Here is a 26144-nt window from a genome sequence, read left to right on the forward strand (position 1 = left end):
ATGGAAGGCCTTCTTGTCCTTAAAACCGTCCAGAAATGATTGACCTCTGCTTGGAAGATAGGTCTATAGTGTTGTCGATTGAAACACCATAATGTATGCGTTCAAAAGTTGGCTGTGGAGTTGTTTTGAAGGGTATTAAGCCGATTGTGACACAAATTAGGTCATTTCAGGGCCAGCAAAAAGGAAGAAAATGGGCCAGTCAAATTATTCTAGATTTACAAATGAAAGCACACGAGAAAAAGTAAGAAAAGGGGGAAAGGATTCAAATTGGGAACAGATGTAGATTCCAAGAGTTGAGATCACCAAAAATAAAGTCTCGTCCAGACACGAGCACGGTGTACCACTAAGACTAAGAAGAGTATTACACTCAAATGTTTAGAAACCATTATAATGCATTCAAAACGAAAAGGTCCAATACATAACAGAGAGATTATTTTAAACCGGAAAAAAATAAAATTTCCCTACAGCTATAAATACTATATATTTGACTGCTTCCCTCCCAGCCAAAGACTCCAGCCAGAGGCAGGACAAACCAAGTAATCCCATTCCAAGACAAAGCAAATCGGAAAATTAAAACAGATAAAGGGTGATAGATGACGCAGTTCAGTAAATGACCTACTGCCCACTATGGGAGGTCAGAAGACCCTACCCAGGTAGGTGGAGATAATGACATGTGCTCTACCCTTATCAAAATGACAATGAAAATGTGACTAGTGTGTTCCAGACGTGCTGGCGTTATCATGCTATGGATAGAAACATGCTGGCCTTAATTGGATTCAGTAGTCTGATGTCACGCCGCCCGGCAACGGCGGCCATCTTGGTTCTAAACAAAGAAAATCATTACTTTTTATTGTTCATGCTGGCTAGAACTTTTCATATGTCTTGTGATCAGAATGTGTAAAAGTCAAAACATGATCAAATTTAGCAATGACTATGGAAACTGTTTTTTTCTATTTTTGAGGAAAATTTTTGTCTAAAATCAAAGCCCTCTCTCCACTGAGTAAAAATGTTTTTGAATTTTAAAAATCCATTCATAAATAAACAAGTTATGCAGTTTCAATGGTGTCATTTATTTGGATGACCCGCAAAGAGGAAAAAAACGCGAAAATATGGGACGCTTTTTCGGCATTTTTTTTTCGACCTTTGGTTGTATCTTGCGTACTAAGTGGATTAAAAGATTGAAACTTGAAGAGCAAATTAGGATGGTGTTTTGTAAAATACGGGAAAAGAACTCGTCATATTCATATGAAATTTTACAACCAAAAAGAAGAAATGTTCATGTATTACCTTGTCAAACAAAACCTCCACGCCCGGTAGTTTTAGAAATATTTTACTCCAAAGAGTAAAAATCTATTTTTAACTGTCTTCTGGTAATCGCACGAGTTTTGTCGCTTGACATAATCTACAATGACCTTTTTTATAACTGTGTGCCAACTTTCAGTCATATTCATCGATAAACAGCGTCGTAATTAATATTTTAAAATAGCATATACGAAACGGCTTCGTCCCATATTTTGACGCGAATTCGGGCACTTCGTGAGCGAAAAAGAGGCCCAAAGATTTGTGCGGGATAGTCATTGCTATCAAATTTATGTGTTTTTTTCCTCTGGATACGCTTTTATGCTCGCCGGAGAAATATTTCATACGGGCGTCCGCCATTGTTCCGATAGTTTAGAGCCAGTGTTACTAAGTTACCATGCGTCATTACGAGGGTAGTGACAACATGACTGTTGAAGGGTATTAACCAGTAGACTTTTGACCAATAAAAACATGGAATTTGTGACCACCTTGATTGACACGTGCTCAGACAAACATGGCTGTTTATAAACAATAACGTGAATGATACCGACCTCTCTCTGATCATTGTTATTGTTTATATTATACCGCCAAATGGGTGACTAGTTATCACACGATTTTCTCGATTATATTATTAAAGTTTTCTGTGTTGATTCTATTGATCAAACTAAGTGGGTATTTTACACATGCCATCGATAGTAAAACCTGTGAAGTTCGCTATGTTTACCAATCACTGCCATTTTTTACATTATGATGACTGTCCCAGAGGCGTGGTTATCAAGGTAAGGTGAGAGAATGTAATGCGAGTAAAGAATGTGCCTTTTCCAAGGACAAAACATGTGGCCTGTAAGGATTTTCAAAGACATCACTGCTTTACATCAAAATCAAAGATTCGTCAGAATTTGAGGTCTATCCCCGAATGGAAAACGTCGACGCTAAATTTTATTTTCCTAGGAGCATACCCATACATATATATTATAATATAGGTGAAAATGGTTGTGCATGTAAGTCGTGCGAGCAAGAGAAGAAACCAACTTAAGTCCAACACCCCCAAGTACTTATCAACATATGGATGAGAAATATTATTCGTTACCCAAAAAGACTTTTTTTCTTCTTTATCCGTCTCTTCTCACTTTATCTGTGGAGAACAGTACAGATAATAAAAGTGAAAATAATCCATTGCAGCTCTTGAGAGCAGAATTTCGTCTTTGACATAAAAATTTGATCATTTTTCATTTTCTAACAGACAGACAATCTTGTCATTACTTTAAATCACTCAATCCTAGAGATTTTACTATAGAAAAAAATGTATTAAAAAGGAGCATGTACATAGATAGTTTTATTCAAATATCAAATACTAAAAACATTAGCTTTGATACTACGCCTATAATTTGTCTCATAAAAATGTAATAAATAGGCATGGGGTAAAAGTAACCCAGTTAAACAACGGATATAGTCGGTGTTTGGGTTGAGTGAGGTAACTCTCACCATCCTGGCATTATTATGACTTTTCCATGAAAAGCCAAATCCATCCAAGAAAAGAAGTAGAAATGTTTTGCTCAAACTAAAACTAAAAGGGCAATGATCAATGCTATCTGTAATTTTACTCAGAAAAGCAACCCCCTACACCAGTACTGACTCCTAATGGCTATATCAAACATTTATCTTCAAAATTTCAGAGGAATAGAAGAAATTTGACTTTTAAAAAGGCTGCTTGTATCTTCTTCTTCTTCTTGTGGAAACCTCCAATATTGTCGAGGATTACTCCACAATTTGTAGGGTTTTACTTTGTAAACCTATTAAAACACTGCACATAATGCTAATTAAAGGTACCAACTAATATGACGATATTCCTCTTGTTGGGCCAAGACATGGTTAACTCACTCAACTCTAGCACCGACTGTATCCGTAGTATACCCGGGGTTACTTTTACCCCATGCCTATTTATTACAGTTTTCGGAGACAAATTATAAGCATAGTGTCAAAGCTAATGTTCTTAATTTTTACATGTTAATGGTAGTTGAATAAAACTACCTATGTACATGCTCATTTTTAATACATTTTTTCCAATTTTGAAAAGTATCAAAAATCTCTAGGATTGAGTGAGTTAAATTATGTCCTTTTACAACAGACTATATTTTCCTACAGTAGCTACAGTGTATTCAGTGGTCCAAACAAAAATAATAAATATGGTGGATCATTGATTAACTCACTCAATCCTAAAGATTTTTGATACTCTTCAAAATTGGAAAAAATGTATTAAAAATGAACGTGTACATAGATAGTTGTATTCAACAATCATTAACATGTAAAAAGTAGAAACATTAGCTTTGATGCCACGCCTATAATTTGTCTCATAAAAATGTAATAAATAGACATGGAGTAGAAGTAACCCGGGTAAACTACGGATATAGTTGGTGTTAGGGTTGCTGAGTGAGTTAAAACTACGTATTCTAGTTAATGACTGGTACTGCGTCAAACTCACTTTAAATAAGCTGTTTTTAAACAAAATATCACGAAGAAACACGCAAACAAGAAAGAGAATAATTTTGATTTAACAACTTTAATAATATAATCATACTGAGCATAATATTATATCCAAAATTCAAGACAACATTTCAATGAAACGAATGGAAGTTAAAATATGACACCGATCAATAATTGTAGTAAAAGGGGAGACGATGAATGATTGGATTAAAACCTGCAAACATTTGTAAGGCTGGCTGAGAAAACCCGGGAAGATGCGGCAAGCTTTAATTCGAGATATGAGTCAAAATTGAAGATAAAGTTTTCCCATAGCAACAAAATTTATTCAGAAAAGAAATTCATTTCTTGGGTTCTAATGGACTTAGAAATAAAATTTAAAGTGGTAAATGATCAGAAAGATGTGGTCTACACCACTGCATACGTAACTCAATTATGAAATTTGCGCATCTTTCCGGGTTTTCTCAGCCAGCCACACATTTATCTGATGAATGATGTGTTTTGCTGTGAGACTAAAATCTATTTACAATTACAAATGATCTTGTGTTGTTGACTATAATGTAAAATGGTTTGATGTACTTATGAAATCAATGGGCTTCTATGTTTTGTTTGGTAGAATGAAGTCCTTCCTTCAACTTCAAAGCCATTAGGCTCATGGAATTGGAGTTTATCCCAGTTTCCATAGCATGAAATGGACAATAGCAATTGATTGCTATCCTTTGGATAGGAGACTAGTCTATCGCTTATTACATTCCACCAGATCTAACAGAACCAGCTACCCAATCACTGCTGTGTGAATAGCGGGGTCAGAAAAAAATATTGAGCGCAACCAGGATTGATCTTGGTCCCTTTGCATGTGAAGCGAGTGCTCTACCAACTGAGCTGTTGGGGAGCCCCCCCCCCCCCCCCCCCCATTTGGTAGAACGACAAGACATCAATGAAATATTTCAAGACTGAAGTCAATTCAATTCCATGTTGTTATTGTACAACAACTTGACACAACATCGAATAACTAGGGCTATTTTTAAAAAATACAAATTTTTTGTAACTCACTTTTCCGACACAATTGACAACAAAATAAGATTCTTACAAGCAAAACACGAAAATGCATACCAATAAAAAAATTTTTTAAAGAAAAACAAATTATAACCAATTCTTTAAAAGATTGCAATACGTTTTTTCAAGATAAAAATTTACCGAAAAGTCCATTTAAAAATTCCAATACATTTTATATTTTGATTCCAGCACGTGAATGAAAATGGAAGAAGCGTTCCACCAAAATCCCCTCAAAAATAAAAGCATTAAACAATCTTCCCTATTAACACTAACACCCAGACACAGCGACCCAAACAAAAACAAAAAAAAAAAAAAGAAGAGAAAAACATTTTCCTAACTCCCATTAAAAACGACATCCAATCTATTTATAGAAATATTTGGTCTGGTTGAGGGCTTTCTCAGCAAAGTCATCGTCGGTAATTCGGTCCCAGTCACGTTGAGTTTGACCAACGATAAAGCCGAGATCTCGTCGTCGACTTTGAGTTTTCTTCTCTTCCAAATCCGCCCATCTCACCTAAAATGGAGACATTTGGAATAATTATAAGATGGATGAATTAAGTTCCTTCTTACAACAACATAATCAACAAAAACAAAATTACTCTCATCATCTTAGAGCTATATTCAGACCGGATTCCTCTCAATTACCAACTTTAAGATTTTGTCATGAAATATCTACATTTCTTTAAAGAAATGAAAAAGTGTATGAAAGGTGCCAGACAAAGCAAGAAAGAAAAAAAAATCCCAAAAAATCAGACGAACTCGACTGGGGATCAAACGCTGGCTTCCGGCGACAACAGACGTGTTGTGAATGTTTACCTATTTTCTACACATATTTTTATTCATTTATCATTCAATCGTCGGAATTTAAGCCTAATTTTTATTCAAAATGGATGTGAAGTATATATTGTTCCTGATTTTTATATTTATTAGTATATTTATAAGCATAAATGGTGTTTTAGCCTGTGATTTTGCTGCCAAAATAAGCCTATCGATAACTTATACTCCAGAGACTCTCCGATCCCTCCAACCCGTGTCACCCCCACCACCCACTATTGACACATCGTTTATTAAAGTAAGAAAGAGGGGGAGAAAAGGAGGAATAAAAACAAAATTTAACAGACGGCCTTTTCGTCCATTTTTACCCTGTGTAGTGACAGGTAATGTAAGATCACTGAAAAATAAAATTGATGAACTGTTTTCACTGTGTCGTTTTAATAGTGACTATCGTCAAGCCTCCATAATAGCGTTAACAGAGACTTGGCTATCTCCTCACATACCATCATCATGTTTTAATATTGAACAATATTCACTATTTCGAGGAGATCGGACTAATGTAAATAAACGAACTGGGGGTGGGGTGTGCACATTTATTAACAACAAATGGTGCCACCCCAATAATTGTCAGATAAAGAAAATGTATTGTGACGATTATATTGAATTTATTACTGTTTCGTCACGACCATATTATCTACCCCGGGAATATACTCATGTCATCATCATCAACGTCTACATTCCACCATCATCAGACAACACCACAGCGAAAAATATTTTGAGGAAAGAAATACAGGACATTCAAATTAAGTCACCCGATGCCGTATTGATGGTCACTGGCGATTTTAACCAATGTAACGATTTTACTCTCCCGGGACTTCATCAATACGTGGACTGCGAGACAAGGGACAAAAAAACATTAGATTTATTCCTGTGTAATATTAAAAATAGTTATAAATGTTTACCCCGTGCCCCATTAGGTTTATCTGACCACTGCATGCTCTTGCTACTCCCCACCTACCGCCCTGTTTTTAAACGTGTAAAACCAGTAAAGAAAAGTGTACAGATCTGGAACGGAAGTGTGTGTGAAGATTTGCGTGGTTGTTTTGAATGCACTGACTGGAATGTTTTTATCGAATCATGTGATAGTGTGGATGAGCTGAATGACTGTGTGAGTGAGTATTTAAAATTCTGTGAACAGCTAGTGTCTTGTAAAAAAGAAATAAAATATTATCCTAACAACAAGCCTTGGATAACAAAAGATCTGAAACTTTTATTGAACCAAAAGAAAACTCTCTATACTAGTGGAAACAAAAAAGATCTGAAAACAAAACAAAAAGAGATAAAGAGGGTAATATCTAGTTGTAGAGATAAGTACAAAAATAAAATTGAAAAATGCTTTTCTTCTGGGGATATACGGGACACGTGGCGGGGGCTTAAAACTGCTGTTAACTATAATCCAAAGCCCACGATTATATCAGAAGATATCGAAATTGAAACTTTAAATAAATTTTATTCACGTTTCGACACAGCCAACAAATTTGATATTGAAAATGAAAAACATAAATTAGACAGGGCTTTGGAAGATGAAGTGACTATTGAGGTCAGTGAAGAGGAAACAAGATTCGTATTTTCGAAACTAAACGAGAGGAAGGCTGCTGGGCCGGATGGATTGAAAGGAAAACTAGTAAAAGAATGTGCCCACCCGCTTTCCCCCATTTATACACATATTTTTAACTGGTCCCTCCAATGCGTTTCGATCCCTGAAATTTGGAAAACTTCAAAAATTATTCCTGTTCCAAAAAAAGAAAAACTTGAAACTATGAACGATCTCAGACCTGTTGCACTGACTTCAATAGTCATGAAATCTTTAGAAAAACTTGTTCTTGTTAAAATTAGGAATCAGTTTATGCCATTGAGTGATAGTCATCAATTTGCTTACAAACCAGGACGTGGCGTAGAGGATGCCATTTTGCTGTTTACAAACAACATCTACAGGCATCTAGATCACGCTAGGAGCTATTGCAGATTGCTTTTTGCAGATTTTTCTTCAGCGTTCAATACAATGCAACCTCAGTTGGTTGTTCAAAAATTGACTAGTCTGAATTTAAACAAGTATATAATTGCTTGGGTGCTCGAATTTCTTACGGAGAGAGCACAATATGTTCAATTAGGACAAAACAAATCTTCCTGTATAACTACTAATACTGGTGCTCCTCAGGGTTGTGTATTGTCCCCAGTATTATTCACAATATACACGAATGACTGTAGAAGTCAAAACCTGAGTGTACCTTTAATAAAGTTTGCAGATGACACCGCTCTTCAAGGCCTCATAACAAATGGCAACGAAGTGGCTTATAGGCAAGAAATTGATAGATTTGTGTCTTGGTGTGATGCCCACCACCTAGAGCTTAACATAAGCAAGACAAAGGAGCTAGTGATTGACTTTAGGAGAGTGAAGGAACCGATAGAACCGTTAAAATTAAAGGACCAATTCGTCCAGCGAGTTCCTCACTACAAATACCTTGGTGTAACGATTGATGACAGGCTCAAGTGGGATGAACACTTGAAAATAATTAGGCATAAGATGTGCAGACGTACATATTTTTTATCAAAACTCTCTCAGTTTAGAATAGATAAAACCCTCTGCACATTATTTTATAGAGCAGTAATCGAAAGTGTTTTGTCATTTTGTATAACAGCTTGGGGAGGCAATTGCTTAGCAGTGGAAAGGAACAAAATAAATTCAAATATTAAAAAATCCATTAAACGCTATATAAATGATGTTGACGATGTAGATCTTTTATACGAGAAATTTTGTATTAATAAAATAACTAAAATATTAAATGACCAGTATCATCCACTAAGACCATCAATTATTATGTCAGAAAGAAGTGGTCGCCCTTTCTCTATTTCAACGAAAACAGAGAGACACCGAAAATCTTTTCTGCCGTCCAGTATTAGGCTTTATAACAACAAGCAATAATCATTTTATATAATTCTTTCTCATTTTTACTTTTTTAAAATATAAATATTAATTTATTAATTTATTTGTTTTGCAATCTTTTCAATTTTCAATTTATAGTGACAGTTTTAACTATTTTACAGTGTTGAAATTATTTATATTATAAAGCGCAGCTCTGGTTATAGAGCTGCTCCTTTTTTTTATATATATATACATCCTATTTCCATTGTATTTTTATCTTATGTGTAAATTATAACACGTCTGTACAAAAAATTTCCTTTTTGGGATGCAATAAAGTATTATTATTATTATTATTATTATTATTAACCTCAGACCTCCTGAGTAATCAGAAGGTCTGAGGTTCAATCCCCAGTCAAGGTCGACTGATTTTTGGGATGTCTTTTTTTTCTTGTATTTTTCTTTCTTGCTTTGTCTGGCACCTTTCATACACACTTGTTCAGTTCTTTATCTGACACATGTGCCTGCTCAGCATCTTAATTTGATATTTTCAACATTTCTTTGCTACTTAATTCTTTGATTCTGACATCAAGATTAATTAATGAAAGATAAATTATCCTATTTGTTCAAATCAAAACATTACAGTGCAAACGAGATAGAGCAAAACTCAGATCCAATTAAGAAATGAAAAATATCCGTCTTTTGGAGTAATTCAAAACAATTTCACATAATTAATGGTACCGTCAACTGGGGTGGCATTCATCAGTAGTCCTTCAGAGCTGTAAGACCCATAGAACTGGAGTTTATCCCAGTTTCTATAGCGTGAAATAGACAATAGCAATTGCTTGCTACCCTTTGGATAGGACGCTAATCTGTCGGGTGGACAATGGGGGTCGGAGAAAAAAATCTCGACATCACCCGGGGTCGATCTCGGTGCCCTTCATTGTGAAGCCAGTGCTCTACCAACTGAGTTATCGGGACCCCCTGAGCACTCTCAGGTTTTTTGCAATTATTTCCCTAATAAGAGGTCTTGATTTTTAATCAAAAGAAATAATAACTGTCACAAAAACTAAATAAACTATAATCTTATTTGGCCAAATCTTCAGAGGCAAAGTCACCCCCCCCCCCCTCCCAAATTGAATGCAAAGTCACCCCCCCCCCCTTCCCAAATTGAAGGCAAAGTCACCCCCCCCCCCCCCCCCCCCCCCCTTAGTTAACGGCAAAGTCACCCCAGTTGATGGTACACCATATTCGTATTCAGCAAAAGATCAGCTACGACTAATTCAAACTCCTAGTCTGAGATTCCTACTTAGTATCTAGGTTGCACTGGAATCGGTCACTCTAAAATAATCCTATTTCTATCTGGTATCTAAATTGTTACATTTCAATCAATAGAAGTCCTTACCCTCTTTTTTCCTGGTACAGATTCCCTGTTGAAGTAGTCTTCATCCGTCTCGTCCTGGTCCAACTGTAAGTAATCGTCCATGCTCTGGTGTTCTATTATATGCTTCTTGCTAACCGGAATGCCGTCCAATTTATCTACAGAACGACAAACATTTCATTCAAAAGTACATAGGGACAACAAAATATTCCAGTTCCATACTCATTGGACCATAATGCTATACAGCAAAAAATGTTTAAATAGCAAACCAAAAAAACCTGAGCATTGATATGATATAGCGCTTATCCATTAAACATGCTCCAGGGAATTTGCAAGGGGTCTATAGCCAACAGCAACACTTAATATATAGGAAAATATATGACGCCTTTGAGGAGATATTACAATTTTGATCAAGAGACAAAGCTGTTAAAATCCAGGTATTCATTTTACACTTGAGTATGGTGAAAGAATGTGAGTAAGATTTTTTTCCAAAGACTCAACTATGCATCACTCAGAGCAAGGCTCGAACTCAGGACCTTCAGATCCCAAGGTGAGTGTTATACCACAAGACCATATTATCTGACAAGGAACTCTACATTCCTAAATATCCATCCTGTCATTGTTTTTTTTGTTGTTTTTTTTAATACAGTATGTGCAATATTGACCAAATAGCACATAGGTACCCTATTCTTGAGCCCAAGCTCTCTCTCTCGAGTTCATCCTCATTGAAAATTGAACATATTTGTTCGATTTTCAATGGATATGAACTTGAGAGAGTTAAAAACAGCCCCCTCCCCTGAAGATTATTCTAATCTGATACAAATCCCATTCAGAGACGAAAAACTTTTACTGACCAGTGAGATTGGCCTGAAAGATATTAACTTACCTAATTCATCGTAATGTCAGTTAAGAATGTAGCTGATTATTATCATAACTTATACAGGGCATATATTGCATTACCATGGTTTTATATATATATATATATATATATATATATATATATATATATATATATATATATATATATATATTATATGCACAATACTATGTAACTTTCGATGATGACATTTCTAAATAAACATACAGTGAAACTTGGCCGTACCACCATTGTACTGCCAAGTTTAGGATTGGAATTCATAACAAATCCTTCTGTTTTGTTTCTTTGTTTTAAAGGTTTGTAGGATGTTTGCAACACATTAAGGTCATTTCAGCGTCAGTAAAAATGGAAGAAAATGGGGTAGTCTAATAAAAATTCAAGATTTACAATTAAAAGCATTATAAGAAAAAGGCAAAGGAGAATGGTTTAAATAGGGCACAGATGTAAATTTCAAGAGCACACCATATGTGCACTTAGCTTAAGATCACTTATTATAACCCAGAAAATGATATCTTTATCACTTTATCCACTGGGTTTCACTGGTCTCATAAATAATATCTTTGTGATATAACGATCGGGGTAAAACACACCAATAACTAGAAATACCCTTGCTGTCTGGTAAGTTTTAACCACAAAATGAAACAATTCATAGGCAACACAAAAACACACAACTTAGTCATTATTCTATTATATGAAATCATGCAGGCACAACAATCAAGGCAGATTTTTGAATCAGAAAAAAAAATAGTATTTTTTTATTACATTTAAAACTACAGTGGTAGATGTGTCAAAGAATCTCGAATGACAAAAATTTGGATAAAATTATAAGAGCAGGGCGGTGCGCCATGAAAGGGAATAAAAAGTGTCACCAATCAATAAAATACAAATACCCACATTTTAAAACTGTCCCACAATATCTCTAAGAATGAAAACCATTATCAACGACCTCAGCTGATGAACCTTCTTCCAAAGCCTGTGTACCACATAGTGGAATTGAAGGCTGTTTTTTCCAAAACTCATTAAGTCGATTTTTCTACTTTTTGAGATTTTTCAACACTGAGATAAATTGAAATGTAAACTTTATTTTAAGCATCATTTAAGCATCAAGAATTTCCTTTGATCTGTGAGAATATGCAGTTTAAATATGATAAAATACTAGAACGAATGAGAAATTTTAGGAGAAATAATCCTCAATATTTCAAATTGGGGAAAAACGGAGTTAGGGAGTTTTGGAAAACCAATCTTCAATTACAAAACACTATATTAAGTTAGGAGTCTCTTAAATTATACAGTTATCATTTTCATCATAGGCTGAGGGCCTGAAGAAGCCCAACAGCTTTTGGCATCAGTATTTGAGTCAGTTCATACAAATGTATTTGTTTTAATTTATACACACCTATTGCAGTGTGCTCAGAGCCCTCTGTTCATTGAGGGGCCGATGTGCTGAATAAATGTTTATTATTAAAATATAGCAATAGTCACAATCTCGCTGGCGTTTCTCCAGCCATATATTCTTCTTTTTTTTCTCTCTGTTTTTGTTTTTTATGTTTGTTTTTTATTTTACGGCGCTTGCAACATGGGAAAGTTAAAAAGTTCTAGAATTACAATTAAAGCACCCAAGCAAAGGTAAGACAAAGGGAAATTGGTTCACATTGGAAACAGATGTAGATTCCAAGAGCACACTTTCAAAGTGCTTTGTTTGAGATCACCTTAAAGTCTCATCAAGACACAAGACAGGTCCCCACTAAGAGGAATACACTCAAATGTTTACAAATCATATATAATATGTAAACAAAACATAATACAGTGGATAACAGAGAGATGATTTACAAGGGAAAAAATATCATCTCCCAAAACTAACTATAAATTTGACTGTTTCCCTCTCAGCCGGGGTGTCCAGCCAGGGCCAGGACAAAACCAAGTAATCTCATTCCAAGACAAAGACAGAAAGCAAGATGGAATGCAGATATAGGGGGATAGAAGACACAGTAAGTGCCTCCCTGCCCACCATGGGAGGTCAGGAACCCCACCCAGTTTTTTTCTCTCTCTTATTCTACATATGTCTTCAGTACTTGCATTGGATATGACATAATTAAAACTTATCACTATATTAACTCACTCAACCCTAATACCGACTATATCCGTAGTTTACCCGGGTTACTTTTACCCCGTGCCTATTTATTACATTCTTCTGAGACAAATTATAGGCGTAGTATCAAAGCTAATGTTTTCAGTTTTTACATGTTAGTGGTAGTTGAATAAAACTATCTATGCACATGCTCATTTTTAAAACATTTTTTTCCAATTTTGAAAAGTTGCAAAAATCTCCAGGATTGAGTGAGTTAAGATAGATGAAGAAGATCCAATTTTCCTCCCTTTACCATAGAAACAACTGCCATTTAAATCATAAGTATAGTATAAAATTTTTATAAATGTTAAGCAATATAACAAAACCATAGAGCAGAACATATATGAATATATGTCACAAAAATGAATTTTATCTGATCACAAAATGTATTCAATACAAAAAAACATGTGTCAAAATCAATTCAACGATAGAAATCTATTACTATCACTATTATAACATGCATTACAAATAATGGACAGTGTCGTCATGGACCTCGGATTTGTCAACACCTTGAATACAGACAACACCTTGCATACAATGAGGGAAGTATAAAATCCAGATTTTGAGGCCCATGTGACCTAGAGGCTATGACATTCCAAGCCCTGCATTCAGCGTTTTAATTTAATTCTTTTCCAAGAGCAAGTAAGTTCACCCACCATACTCACACCACGCAGCACACAAACTGGTTGATACCTTTGCTATTCCAGTCTTTGGTTTTTTTTTTTGGAACAGACATGAATGAAAGATTTTCCCTTGAGATAATTCAAGGGAATTTTCTCAAAATTTATAACTGGAATATTGTCAGCAAAGGCATTCATATTCAAAACCTTAATATTATTTTAAGGTCACGTGAAATTATAGAAACCGTGAAATGAGACATGCCCTGAATACAAACATTTAAATAAAAACTATACATGTGAATTTGTTTGACGTAACTAGATGAGAAATGCCTGAATACAAACATTTAAATAAAAACTATACATGTGAATTTGTTTGACGTAACTGACTAAATAATTGAAACAATAATGAATGGGACGAAACCAGGTTCAATAGAAAAGTTTGAGTATAGGTAAAAACCGACAGTAAGACATTTGATTTCTCTCAAACTGTAACCTATGTCAAAATACCCTTTTCAAAATACAGTGGAATCCTGATAAATCCAACACTGCTGAACCAGAAAGATTGGTTGACTTTATCCATCATCAATGGAACACACTTAGATAAAGAACAAAAAACGTTGGGGCCAACAAATAGTGTTGACTTTAAGCAAGGTTACCTTTATCCATAATCATGGAACACACTTAGATAAAGAACAAAAAACGTTGGGGCCAACAAATAGTGTTGACTTTAAGCAAGGTTACCTTTATCCATAATCATGGAACACACTTAGATAAAGAACAAAAAACTTTGGGATCAACAAATAGTGTTGACTTTAAGCAGAAGTCGACTTTAAGAGTGTGAACTTTACGCAGATTCCACTGTAATGAAGAATATAACCAAATATTATATAATAATAATGTTAATTAACCGGTATGATATCAGGAGGGTAATGATATAATATAATCATTAATTAAAACGCTGTACTTACAATAATATGTAGAGAATGAATGAAACAATCAATTGAATCTTGAATGAAAGCACGTGACATTCTCCAAACATGAATAGACTTTGGAATTTAATCCCCCAGGAAATAACACATCTTCTAGATCTAGAAATCTGAACTCAACATTTCCATCTCCAAACATGGATAGACTTTGGAATTTAATCCCCCAGGAAATAACACATCTTCTAGATCTAGAAATCTGAACTCAACATTTCCATCTCCAAACATGGACAGACTTTGGAATTTAATCCCCCAGGAAATAACACATCTTCTAGATCAAGAAATCTGAACTCAACATTTCCATCTCCAAACATGAATGGACTTTGGAATTTAATCCCCCAGGAAATAACACATCTTCTAGATCTAGAAATCTGAACTCAACATTTCCTCTCCAAACATGAATGGACTTTGGAATTTAATCCCCAAGGAAATGACACATCTTCTAGAAATCTGAACTCAACATTTCCCATTATGCCAAAGGCCTCAAGATCCAAACTAGTGTTAAAAATAAAAATGCATATGGCGATTCTGCTCATCCTGTGTAACACATGAACAGAGAAAAAAATCCTTTGTTGCCACAGATACACTTTATGGACAGCCTGGGATATGACTGAAATCATGATCTGGAAGCATATTACACAAAACTACTGTTTCCTTAAACATACGGTTCTTTCTTCCAACTCATTCAAATGTCCTGAAATTTTTCCTTATTATTCTTTGTCAACGGTATCCTTGAACTACGGTTTCCTCAAACTTTTTTCTTGTCCCGAGACAGTCAGGAGAACCGTGCTCGAGTGTATTAGAAATTTCCACTTGGATTCCGCATGATGAACTCTCACACCAGAAGCTTTTTAGCTTGCTCTTCAGTTCCACACGAATTTTCTCCACAAGGCCAAAGATATCGGAAGGCAAATGACATCAAGTCAATTGAAAACTAAGAACGTCCTAGATTACATCCTCGCTGCTCCCAAATGGAAAATGACTTTCCGTACACCGATGTCTTACTAACCATATATCCAAACCAGCAACCAGATGAGTTCAAAATCTTTAATCTTGTGCCATGATAAAAGAGCAGACAACTCTGTGGTTGTTCCTTGTGAAGTGGTGTGTCTCACTGGGGTGTTGACAAAATGGACACGCGATTCTACTCAGATCAGCATGAAGTGAGTTCTTACATGAAAGATGATATCTTATTGGTGACTTCTGGAATTATTAAAACTAAAACAATCAAAAGATCAGCCTCAGAATCAGAAGTATTTATGCCTAAGGCCTACGTCCAAGCCTTGTGGCCTTTGAGATAAATTTTGAATTGATGGAAAATAAGAAGATGAATAAAATAAGCATGCCCCATAATCCTTTGGAGTAGTCACAGAGGCCCTTTCTAGTCACAGCAGCCCTTCCTAGTCACAGCGGCCCTTGCAAGTCACAGCAGCCCTTCCTAGTCACAGTGGCCCTTCCTAGTCACAGCGGCCCTTGCAAGTCACAGCAGCCCTTCCTAGTCACAGCAGCCCTTTCTAGTCACAGTGGCCCTTCCTAGTCACAGCTGTCCTTCCTAGTCACAGCGGCCCCTCCTAGTCACAGTGGCCCTTCCTAGTCACAGCGGCCCTTCCTAGTCACAGCGGCCCTTGCTAGTCACAGCAGCCCTTCCTAGTCACAGTGGCCCTTCCTAGTCACAGCTGTCCTTCCTAGTCACAGCGGCCCTTCCTAGTCACAGTGGCCCTTCCTAGTCACAGCTGTCCTTCCTAGTCACAGCATACCTTCTAGTCACAGCATAACTTCCTAGTCAGAGCAGCCCTTCCTAGTCACAGTGGCCCTTCCTAGTCACAGCGGCCCTTCCTAGTCACAGCGGCCCTTCCTAGTCACAGCAGCCCTTCCTAGTCACAGTGGCCCTTCCTAGTCACAGCTGTCCTTCCTAGTCACAGCATACCTTCTAGTCACAGCATACCTTCTAGTCACAGCATAACTTCCTAGTCAGAGCAGCCCTTCCTAGTCACAATGGCCCTTCCTTGTCACTGTGGCCCTTCTTAATCACAGCATACCTTCTAGTCACAGCTGTCCTTACTGGTCACAGCAACCCTTCCCAGTCACAGCGGCCCTTGCTAGTGACAGAGCTCCTTCCCAACATGATTCACATTTATGCCACATCACAAACACTCAAACACAATTATCATTTCCCACCTTGAGGGACACAATGATTGAATAATTTTCTACCAATCAATGTCTCCAGGTTGCTACTCCATGGTAAACAAAATTCCATTTATTCATCCCATAGGGGAAATTTGTCTCTAGGGTCTATTCCAAAGGAAGAATGGAATAACCCAGGCATCAGCCGCAGTGCAGTGCCACAAATTGAGTGAGGACGAGGTGTCTTGCTCAAAGCCACACAGCACAGCCGATAATCGAACTCGGTACCTTTGAAGTATGAAGCAAAGGTCGTACTGCTGAACAACGCTGCTCCATTAAAGGTAAAAATGAAACACCATGATAAAAAAAAAGGAAAAGATAAAAGAAAAAGAGGCATAAGCATTGAGGTCTACCAGGCATTCACATTGCAGAAAGAAATGAAAGATAAAAAAAAAGATATGCATGAATGTTACAAGAGACAGGGGTGAGCGACATATTAATGAAATAATGTCAACATAAATCACACAGCAGAAAAATCAAAACCGGAGCAAAATATAAAGTCATAGTTTAAATTTCTAATACAACCCACTTACCTAAAGTTTTATCAGATGTATCAAATTCCCACTTGGATCTTGTAACAACCTGTTCAGAAAAGATAAACGTCCTCTCTCTTAGTTCTATTGGGACCTTCTACAGAGGAAAATATTTGTCATAATGCTATTAACTCATAAAATATTCCCAGAAAGTGCGATGCCAACGTTTTAAGAAATGTATTCTATGCATCTTTTCAATTGTATAAACGGAACACAACCGTTGTGGTGACTGGAGTTCATGTCAATGCTAAAATATCAGGACAGAAATCTCCAGAAATATATTATAAAAATGTTATGCATCTTTTCAATGGTATAAAAGGAACCCAATCTTAGGTGGTGACTGGATTTCATGTCGATGCTAAAATATCAGGACAGAAATCTCCAGAAATATATTATAAAAATATTATGCATCTTTTCAATGGTATAAAAGGAACCCAATCTTAGGTGGTGACTGGATTTCATGTCGATGCTAAAATATCAGGACAGAAATCTCCAGAAATATATTATAAAAATGTTATGCATCTTTTCAATGGTATAAAAGGAACCCAATCTTAGGTGGTGACTGGATTTCATGTCGATGCTAAAATATCAGGACAGAAATCTCCAGAAGTATATTATTTAAAAAATTGCCCCTTGGGTCTAATTTGAGTGATGATATTGTATCGTAACATTCTCCATTATTTGAGAAAATGAGAGAAGGATTCTGGGTTTCCTATCAGATGGAAATATATAAATAGAAAGGATATTCACAATGAAGAAACTTAAAATATTGCAATGAAAAAAGTCGTTAAGCAAACATGTCTTGTTCCTTAATTAAAATTTAGGTTAGTATCAGTAAATATCCTGAAATAGAGGAGATTAAAAAATGAATTCAAGCAATGACCTGATTTCCTTAGAGGGTCGGGGGGGGGGGGGGGGGGGTTATAAATGTCTTCACAAAGGAAAAACCGATGCATGATTGGTAATGCAGTGCTCCTTTTGTGTAACTTGTTAGAAATCTTGTTCATCAAATTAGACATCCTAATGAAATTTTTAGTAACAGCTGATTAAAAAAGGCGTAATTGATATATATATATATATTATTTAAAATATTTACCACAATGTTTGGGGCAGTCTACATCAATGTTTCAGGCTTAATATATATATATATATAATTTATCGATCGGCTAAATCCTTCACGTGCCATGACTCAGCAAGTGACGTCTCTCTCCCGCCACCCAGGACTAACACACACACCTCCGTCTGCCTTTGTTTCGCTCGTGTCTTCACACGCACACACCTCTCGTGTCTACCCGTTCATTTGGTTCAAATAGGGTACAGATGTAGATTCCAAGAGCACACTATCAATGAATTTAGATTGAGATAACCTAAAAGTCTCACCCAGACACAAGCATAGATCGTCACTAAGAGGAAGACACTCAAATGTAACAACCATTATATTTTTTTCCCTTTAAAGTGACAGTACATAATAATAAGATTATTTACAAGTAAAAATAATATCATCTCCCAAAACTAACAGTATACATATGACTGTTTCCCTCTCAGCTAAGGACTCTGACCAGGGCCAGGACAAAATCAGTCATCCCATCATCATCATCATTGCCTTTTTCACCTGGGTCAGGGTATAGGCCACAGACAAACAGTTTCCATCCTTCTCTATCCTGAGCTAACTTTTTTTATCTCATTCCATGTCTTATCACCTCTGTATATCGGCTTCTTTAATTCTTCTCCATGTTCCCCGTGGCCTTCCCCTTGATCTTCTGCACATGGTGCGATCATTCCATCATGACACAATTCAAGACAAAGACAGAAAGCAACTCAGAAAACGTATATTAGGGGGATGGTAGACACAGCAAGTGTCCTCCTGCCCAACATGGGAGGTCAAAGACCCCACCCAGCATGTTCTGTTCATAGTACAGCAATACTTCACTCCACCAAGCTTATCAACGACTTAGGATGTCACTTGAAGACATTCCAGCTCTATATAAAAAAGGAAATGGTAAGTTAGGGTTGCACATTATCTGAAACAGATAAAACTTAATCAATTTAAATAGAATAAGTATAAGCTTATGTTCCACAAGAGGAAATTCAACCAGAGATCGTCGCTTTTTTCCCCCCAAGTGTTTCAACTCTATGCCTGAAATTGACCAAACCTTGGACATTAATCACAAATTTGAAATGACAATCATCAATCTATTTCATACAATATTATGAGGTTTCCTCTATCTGAAATAAATAAAAGATTTCTGTCAATCGTTGATATATTTATTACAGGTCGAACAATAAAGCCATAATATATAAAACAGATGTTTGATGCTAGTTTAGAAATCCCACCTATATAACGAGAGAAAAAAAAAATCAATAAATCAATAAATATATAAATATACATGAAAAAAAAACAAACAACCAAAAGTAAGAACAATAAATAAACATAAAGAGGGTTTCTTGTTTTATATCATCAAAACATCGAGAATGGTCGTTTAAAACATGAACAAGTTTCCATCTGTAACCAAATTCATATCAAAATGAATTAGTAAAATATAAGTTTAACCCAAGTCACTGAAATAAATGTGTTGATTCCATCCTTTTCCTGTTTCATTGTTGACTTCACTAAAGGGAAATAAGTCGCAAAACATTATGGCATTTTGTTTAACAGATTTGTTTTTTGCTTGCTTTTTTTTGTTTTTGTTGTTGTTTTGTTGTTTTATTTTTTTTCTTACTTTTTTTTAACCTCAGGAATGGGAGACACCCAATGTTTGTCGTCACTTTGCCATTAGATATATCTCCATCTTTTATAAATTAAATACGACAATAAACATGTATAGGGATATTGACCTTACTTCTTTTTGGTGATTTGAAACAAAACTCATACAGTCAATGCGTTAATGATACAAAGAAAATTGGTTGTTTTTTGTGTTTTTTTTGGCATGAGAAGCGAGCACTCACCCGATTCCTGTCCCTGTAATACTTAATACGTGTAAGGTAACATTAGGGATATAAGTTTGTGTTTGAAAGAGAGGAAAAAACAAATTGCAAATCCAACTGTGAACCAAGACAATTGCAGGAATTTATCATCATACCCCCAGTGAAAACTCCTCCTCGTCCTCTTCCTCGTTGTTTTCCTCCTTGTCCTCCTCGTCATTGGCTGTGTCTTCCATTTCCACCTTCGTTACGGAAATTGACAAAAAATGGAAATGTCAACATTGACAAAGATAATATAATAAATGTTAATAAATCTTTATCATTGAATAAAAAATAACTTCAAAGTTGGTATCATTTAAAAAAAATCTCTAATCTTGTTTTTGTTTTTAGGTATTTAACAGCAAGAGACTAGGGGGACTAGTTAAAATAGGGAACAGAAGATTCCATGAGCAATCTATCAATGTGTGTCTATAATTTTGTCCCATCCAGGCACAAGCATACACTCAAATGTTTACCAAGAATAGATTCAAATTACACAAGCATACACTCAAATGTTTACCATGTATAGAGATTCAAATGTTTACACAAGCATACACTCAAATGTTTACACAAGTATACACTCAAATGTTTACACACGCATACACTCAAATGTTTACCAAGAATAGATTCAAATGTTTACATAAGCATACACTCAAATGTCTAAACAAGCATACACTCAAATGTTTACCAAGTAAAGAATCAAAACAAAAAAACGAAACAGTCCATAACTGAGAGATGAACAAAGAAAAAAAAAGTATCATCTCTCCAAGCAGCAACCAGCTAAGTTTGTCCAAGCAGATTAAGAAATTAAGGAGCAGGCACCTGTGTATAATAAAGATCTGAACAAATGTGTATGAAAGGTACCAGACAAAGCAAGAAAGAAAAAAAAACAAGAAAAAAAACAAGAAAAAAAAACATCCCAAAAAATCAGTCAACCTCGACTGGGAATCGAACTTCAGACCTTCTGATTTCTGATCAGATGTGCTACCATCACTACACCGCAGGAGCTCCCGATTGTTGGGCCAATTTTAATACCTATATTCTTCACAAGGGTATTAAAATTGTCCCAACTATCAGGAGCCTCTGTGGTGTAATGGTAGCACGTCTGACCAGTAATCAGAAGGTCTAAGTTCGATCCCCAGTCGACCATGACTGATTTTTTTGGGATGATTGTTTTCTTATATTTTTCTTTCTTGCTTTGTCTGGCACCTTTATTACATACCTGTATATGTTCTTTGTCCAAGCCGGCTTCATAGTGTGTCACAAATCCAGTGTTTACACAAGTATACACTCAAATATTTACACAAGCATACACTCAAATGTTTACCAAGAATAAATTCAAATGTTTACACAAGCATACACTCAAATGTTTACCAAGAATAAATTCAAATGTTTACACAAGCATACACTCAAATGCTTACACAAGCATACACTCAATGGTCAAAATTCTATTGGTTGATTGTCCTAAGAACAAAATTGATCAACGTGTTGATAGAATGTAAAAGTGGGTCTTTAGAGCTTTAACTTCGAACTAGGTTTGTTTACCTCCTGGATAGCATCTTCCTGTAACAACCATCGGACATCCAGTCTGATGTAGTGGTTTGGAAGGGGTTCCCAATTCTTCTTCACCTGAGGATGTAAAGACACACAAACTACCATCATTACTACTTCATTGCATAACCACGCCTATGCTGCTAGTGACAAAATTAGGGAGCAGGCACTGGTGTAAGATGAAGATCTGAAAAGGCATGAAACAGTGCCAGACAAAACAGAAAGAAAAATACAAGAAAAAAAAAACATAGGAAAAATCAGCTTGACTCAACTAACTTTTTCTAAAATTATTTTTTAATGAGCTTTTGTATAGTGCAATATCCACTAAACATGCTCGAAGTGCTTTACAAAGGGTCCCTGGCAACATTTAACATTTAGGACAGGACATGATGCCTGTTAGGCGAAATTACAAATTTTTTTTTTTCGAACAGACACAACGCTGTTAACGGCCAGGTACTATTTTACACCAGAGTGCAATGAGAGAATGTGAGTAAAGAGTCAACTATGCGCTGAGCGAGGCTCAAACCCAAGACCCTACCTTTCGAGAATACATAGCAGCACAGTAGTTGAAGGTTGAAAAAAGAGTTGAGACCCGTGCATTGGCTGAGTTAACAAACAAAGCTAGATTTCATGGAGATGGAGCTAGATTTCATGGAGATGGATTGTTAACTTATGCTGAAACCAACGGAAATATGAAGGAAAAAGGTTCTAAAATATTGAGAAAAAGTTAATTGAAAATATTCTGTCTTCAGTCTAGACTTGAAGCACTTAATAGTGTGAGCACTTCCTGATTAATTGTGACACAGAGCAGTAATTGATGCTGTTTTTTAATATCAACTGTGCTCCAAGTTCTGAATTATAATGCATCCTCATGATAAGTTATTTGATTTCCTTACCTTCTCTATGTCCCACTCAGTCCAGCGATGAATGTTACGTTGTATACAAAGAGATACGTCAGCTACCATCTCAGCTACGTAGACCTGAATGCAATAATAATTTAATCAACAGTGGTGATATGACATTTTAAAGATCAATTATTTCACACAAAATATTGAGCACTTATAAACATTATTACAATGGTGATCTGAAATATAAAATATGTGAATAATTGATCAATTCTGTAAATGCAAATTTAATATCTTTTGCTTTCTCACCATTATGTAATTTCCTTTTAAAAACTTCTTTCGCCTTGTGTCTATTATCTAATTATCTCCCAATTGTTTTATATATTTTTAACATTTCTTTATTAAAATTTTTAAATAATTTTATTTTTATTATCTTTGCTTCATATCAAATATCAAAACTATTTTTCTTTTTTTAAAAGGCTTACCTGAAACCCTCTAGATTTGGCGTAACTCCAAAATTCTGAAAAATTCACCACTTTTTCATTGGTGGCATCCACAATGATGAAGGGGAAGAATCCGTCGTCGACAGTTTTCTTGAAAGATTTCAACATGCTTTGTCTATAAGCCTCCTCCACTGCTTGTTCATATTCATATTCTAACACCTAAGGAGTAAACAATACAGGTTTGGATAAAGTACCAAACTTATATGGGAACTGCTTGTTCATATTCATATTCTAACACCTAAAGAGTTAACAATACAGGGTTGGATAAAGTACCAAACTTATATGGGAACTGCTTGTTCATATTCATATTCTAACACCTAAAGAGTTAACAATACAGGTTTGGATAAAGTACCAAACTTATATGGGAACTGCTTGTTCATATTCATATTCTAACACCTAAAGAGTGAAGAGTACAGGGTTGGATAAAGTAACAAATTTTTATGGGGCTGTTATTATAATTGAACTGAATAGATCATTATCATCATCTCTATTAGCACACTGTGTACTTAGAATAATTATGTAACACAATGCACTTGGTAAAATAGCGCTTATAATAACAAGAAATGAAGTGAGTAGGAAAGTACCAGAAGACAACAGAGAATAAAAACTTTGTGGTGGCGATGGGGGCTCGAACCCATAACCTTACTGGTACGACAACTCCACCTGGCCAGGGAGATTGGGACTCTACCGTATGAGCTATCCACAGTGAAATTTTCTCTGTCGTCAATCTGGAATTTAGTAATGTATTTATGTTTATATTGTTTTGTCTTTTCTTTTTGTTGGCTGAAGAAGGGTTTTGAGTCTGAAGCATTCCGTGTTTGGTGTTTTGTTCTTTTTTCAAAGCTGTTTTATTCATTTTTTGTTTATTACTTTTTACAGTCCACAGCTTCTAGCAGCCTCGTATCACTTTAACAATGTTCATTAAAAGAATTGAAGATGTATGAGATATCAGAGATGCCTAATTGAAATTTCAAAAATTCGTAGTTTCTAAGGGGAAAAAAGAAAAAGTCACTTTAAATAGCTTTAGAAATAAATAATTTGCTCCCAGCGTGGTCCAAAAATGCTTCAAAGTCCTGAATATTATAGGTTCTGAGACGCTGGACTTTCCATCTCACCATGATTTATTGAGACAAAGATCTATGTAGCTCTGTGGCTGGAGCCAAAATTCGTATTTCTACAAATTTTTCGTAGTACTAGGCAGGTCTGAGATAAGGAGAAAATCTATTGGAATAGAAAATTTTAGCTGTCATTTTCTTAAATACTTGAGTAAAATGTACAATTTGTATTGTGCAGATGAGGTACAGGAGAATTTGGAGGGCAAACGAAGAAGGGGAAGACCTAGGCTTAGTTATATAAAAAAAAAACATCCTAGAATGGACAGATATGAATGGAAGAGAGTTATATGATAACGTCATCAGACGAAAGGAATGGGCAGACATTTGTCATCGCATTGTGCGGCTAGCCAACGTCAATGAGAATGACGCTGGATAGTAAGTAAGTAATTGTGCAGTTTACCTTTCTCTTCACTCGTTTCCCTGTCTCCTCATCTTTTTCTTGTTTTTCAACCTCTACCATGAAGTAGTCATCGAGGCAAAGGATTCGAGGAGCTTGGCCACCAAAATTTGCTTCTTTTTCCTGTGGTGAAATTTTTTTTAAAGATTGTAATAAATGTTACAGTGAATGACAGTCGGATGGTGAAAAGGTTTGAACAGAGATATTGCCAAGTTTAGTTAGAAGGTCAATTTTTATCCAAAATGAGTTCTTGCCATAAATGATAAAATCAACCCTTTTTGTTCATCTTCGGGAAATATCAACGCTTAATTTCACTTCTAAATATTTTTTATAGCTAGTCAAGTTGAAAAAGTATGAAATTTGAGAAAAGTTGCTGGATACCTTTCCCATACATCTGACCAAACTTCCTGAAAAATCACCCGATTTACTTCAAATAAAGATTAAAATGCTCTGGGGAGCATATTCTTTCAGAAAATGAAAAAAAACAATTTTTTTAAAAATTCAATCCAAATTTTTCACCTTCCGACTGATTATGTCATGCACTGACACAAATTCATGGATGAAACCATTAGCTAACTTAATTTTCTGTGGTAATTCAATGTGAATGTATTTGTGTAAATGTATGCATGCACATGTGTGTGTATGTGAGTGTGTGTGTTTTGTGTGCATTCCTGCTTCTTTACGTGCATATCTTGTATGTATGTACTTGTACACATGTGAGGGTCTACCTGTGTGTTTTCTGTTTGTTGAAATTTTTTTGGGGGACAAATTAGGGATCAGGCACTGGTGTAGGATAAAAATCTGAGAAGGTACGTGTATGAAACAGTGCCTGACAAAGCAGAACGAAACAAGAAAAAAAAGATTTAAAAAAAAACAAAAAAAAAACACCCTGTACTGTGGGGAGGAAGGCTGAATTTTTTGGGATTGCTTTTTTCTTTCTGCTTTTCTGGCAATGTTTCATACACACTCGATAGCTTACTTGGAAGAGCCACAGCACTCGCTTCACACACAAAGGTGAAATCAAGATTTTTTTCCGCCACCCCCCCCCCCCCCCCTCCCCAACCTATGTAATAGGGTGGCTAGGTCTGTAAGATCTGACAGAAAGTACTCTGCAATAAACTAGCATCCTAGCCAAAGGGTAGCAAAAAATTGCTATTGTTAGTTTCATGCCATGAAAACTAGGACAAATTCCAGCTCCATGAGCCTAATGGCTCTGAAGGACTTCTTTTTTTCTTACTCATGTTTCTTAAATCTCATGGCTTATTACTGTACTCACCCTCAAGAGTTTACCGACATAAGTTTTACCACTGCCAGGTAGACCTCGAATGATGACCACGATGTGTGGAGGTCTTTCAGCCCTCTGAGGTGGACATAGCAAGTCTTCAATCTGTTTGATATAAAAACAGAAACAAGATAGACAACTCTTAAACTAGAGAAAAATAAAGCTACTGTTAAAATTTTAAAAATAGAAATTTCTAAAATAAAATTCCCTTCATGCAAACCCACAGGGCAAATTTGTCTCTAGGCTCTATTCCA

At 35.8% G+C, this 26144-nt stretch overlaps 1 protein-coding gene across 3 annotated transcripts in view; it reads right to left on the reverse strand.

Annotated features, from left to right (window-relative positions):
- Positions 1–3840: 3840 nt before the first annotated feature.
- LOC144963275 (uncharacterized) overlaps positions 3841–26144 on the reverse strand; it is a 43705-nt gene continuing 21401 nt past the window's right edge. For 2 of the 3 annotated variants that reach the window (XM_078897153.1, XM_078897152.1), the window contains exons 12-20: positions 25885–25995; positions 24612–24731; positions 23079–23255; positions 22645–22728; positions 21743–21826; positions 20317–20400; positions 17237–17285; positions 9936–10069; positions 3841–5350 (exon numbers count right to left, since the gene is read on the reverse strand). In XM_078897153.1, coding sequence (XP_078753279.1) covers positions 5198–5350; positions 9936–10069; positions 17237–17285; positions 20317–20400; positions 21743–21826; positions 22645–22728; positions 23079–23255; positions 24612–24731; positions 25885–25995 — 996 coding nt within the window. In that variant the 3' untranslated portion in view covers positions 3841–5197. The remainder of the gene's footprint in view (positions 5351–9935; positions 10070–17236; positions 17286–20316; positions 20401–21742; positions 21827–22644; positions 22729–23078; positions 23256–24611; positions 24732–25884; positions 25996–26144) is intronic. The other variant, XR_013643594.1, reaches the window with a different exon arrangement.

This window comes from Berghia stephanieae, chromosome 1 (genome assembly GCF_034508935.2).
Source record: "Berghia stephanieae isolate SIO BIC M18660-M18661 chromosome 1, UCSD_Bste_1.3, whole genome shotgun sequence".
Lineage (NCBI taxonomy): Eukaryota > Metazoa > Mollusca > Gastropoda > Nudibranchia > Aeolidiidae > Berghia > Berghia stephanieae.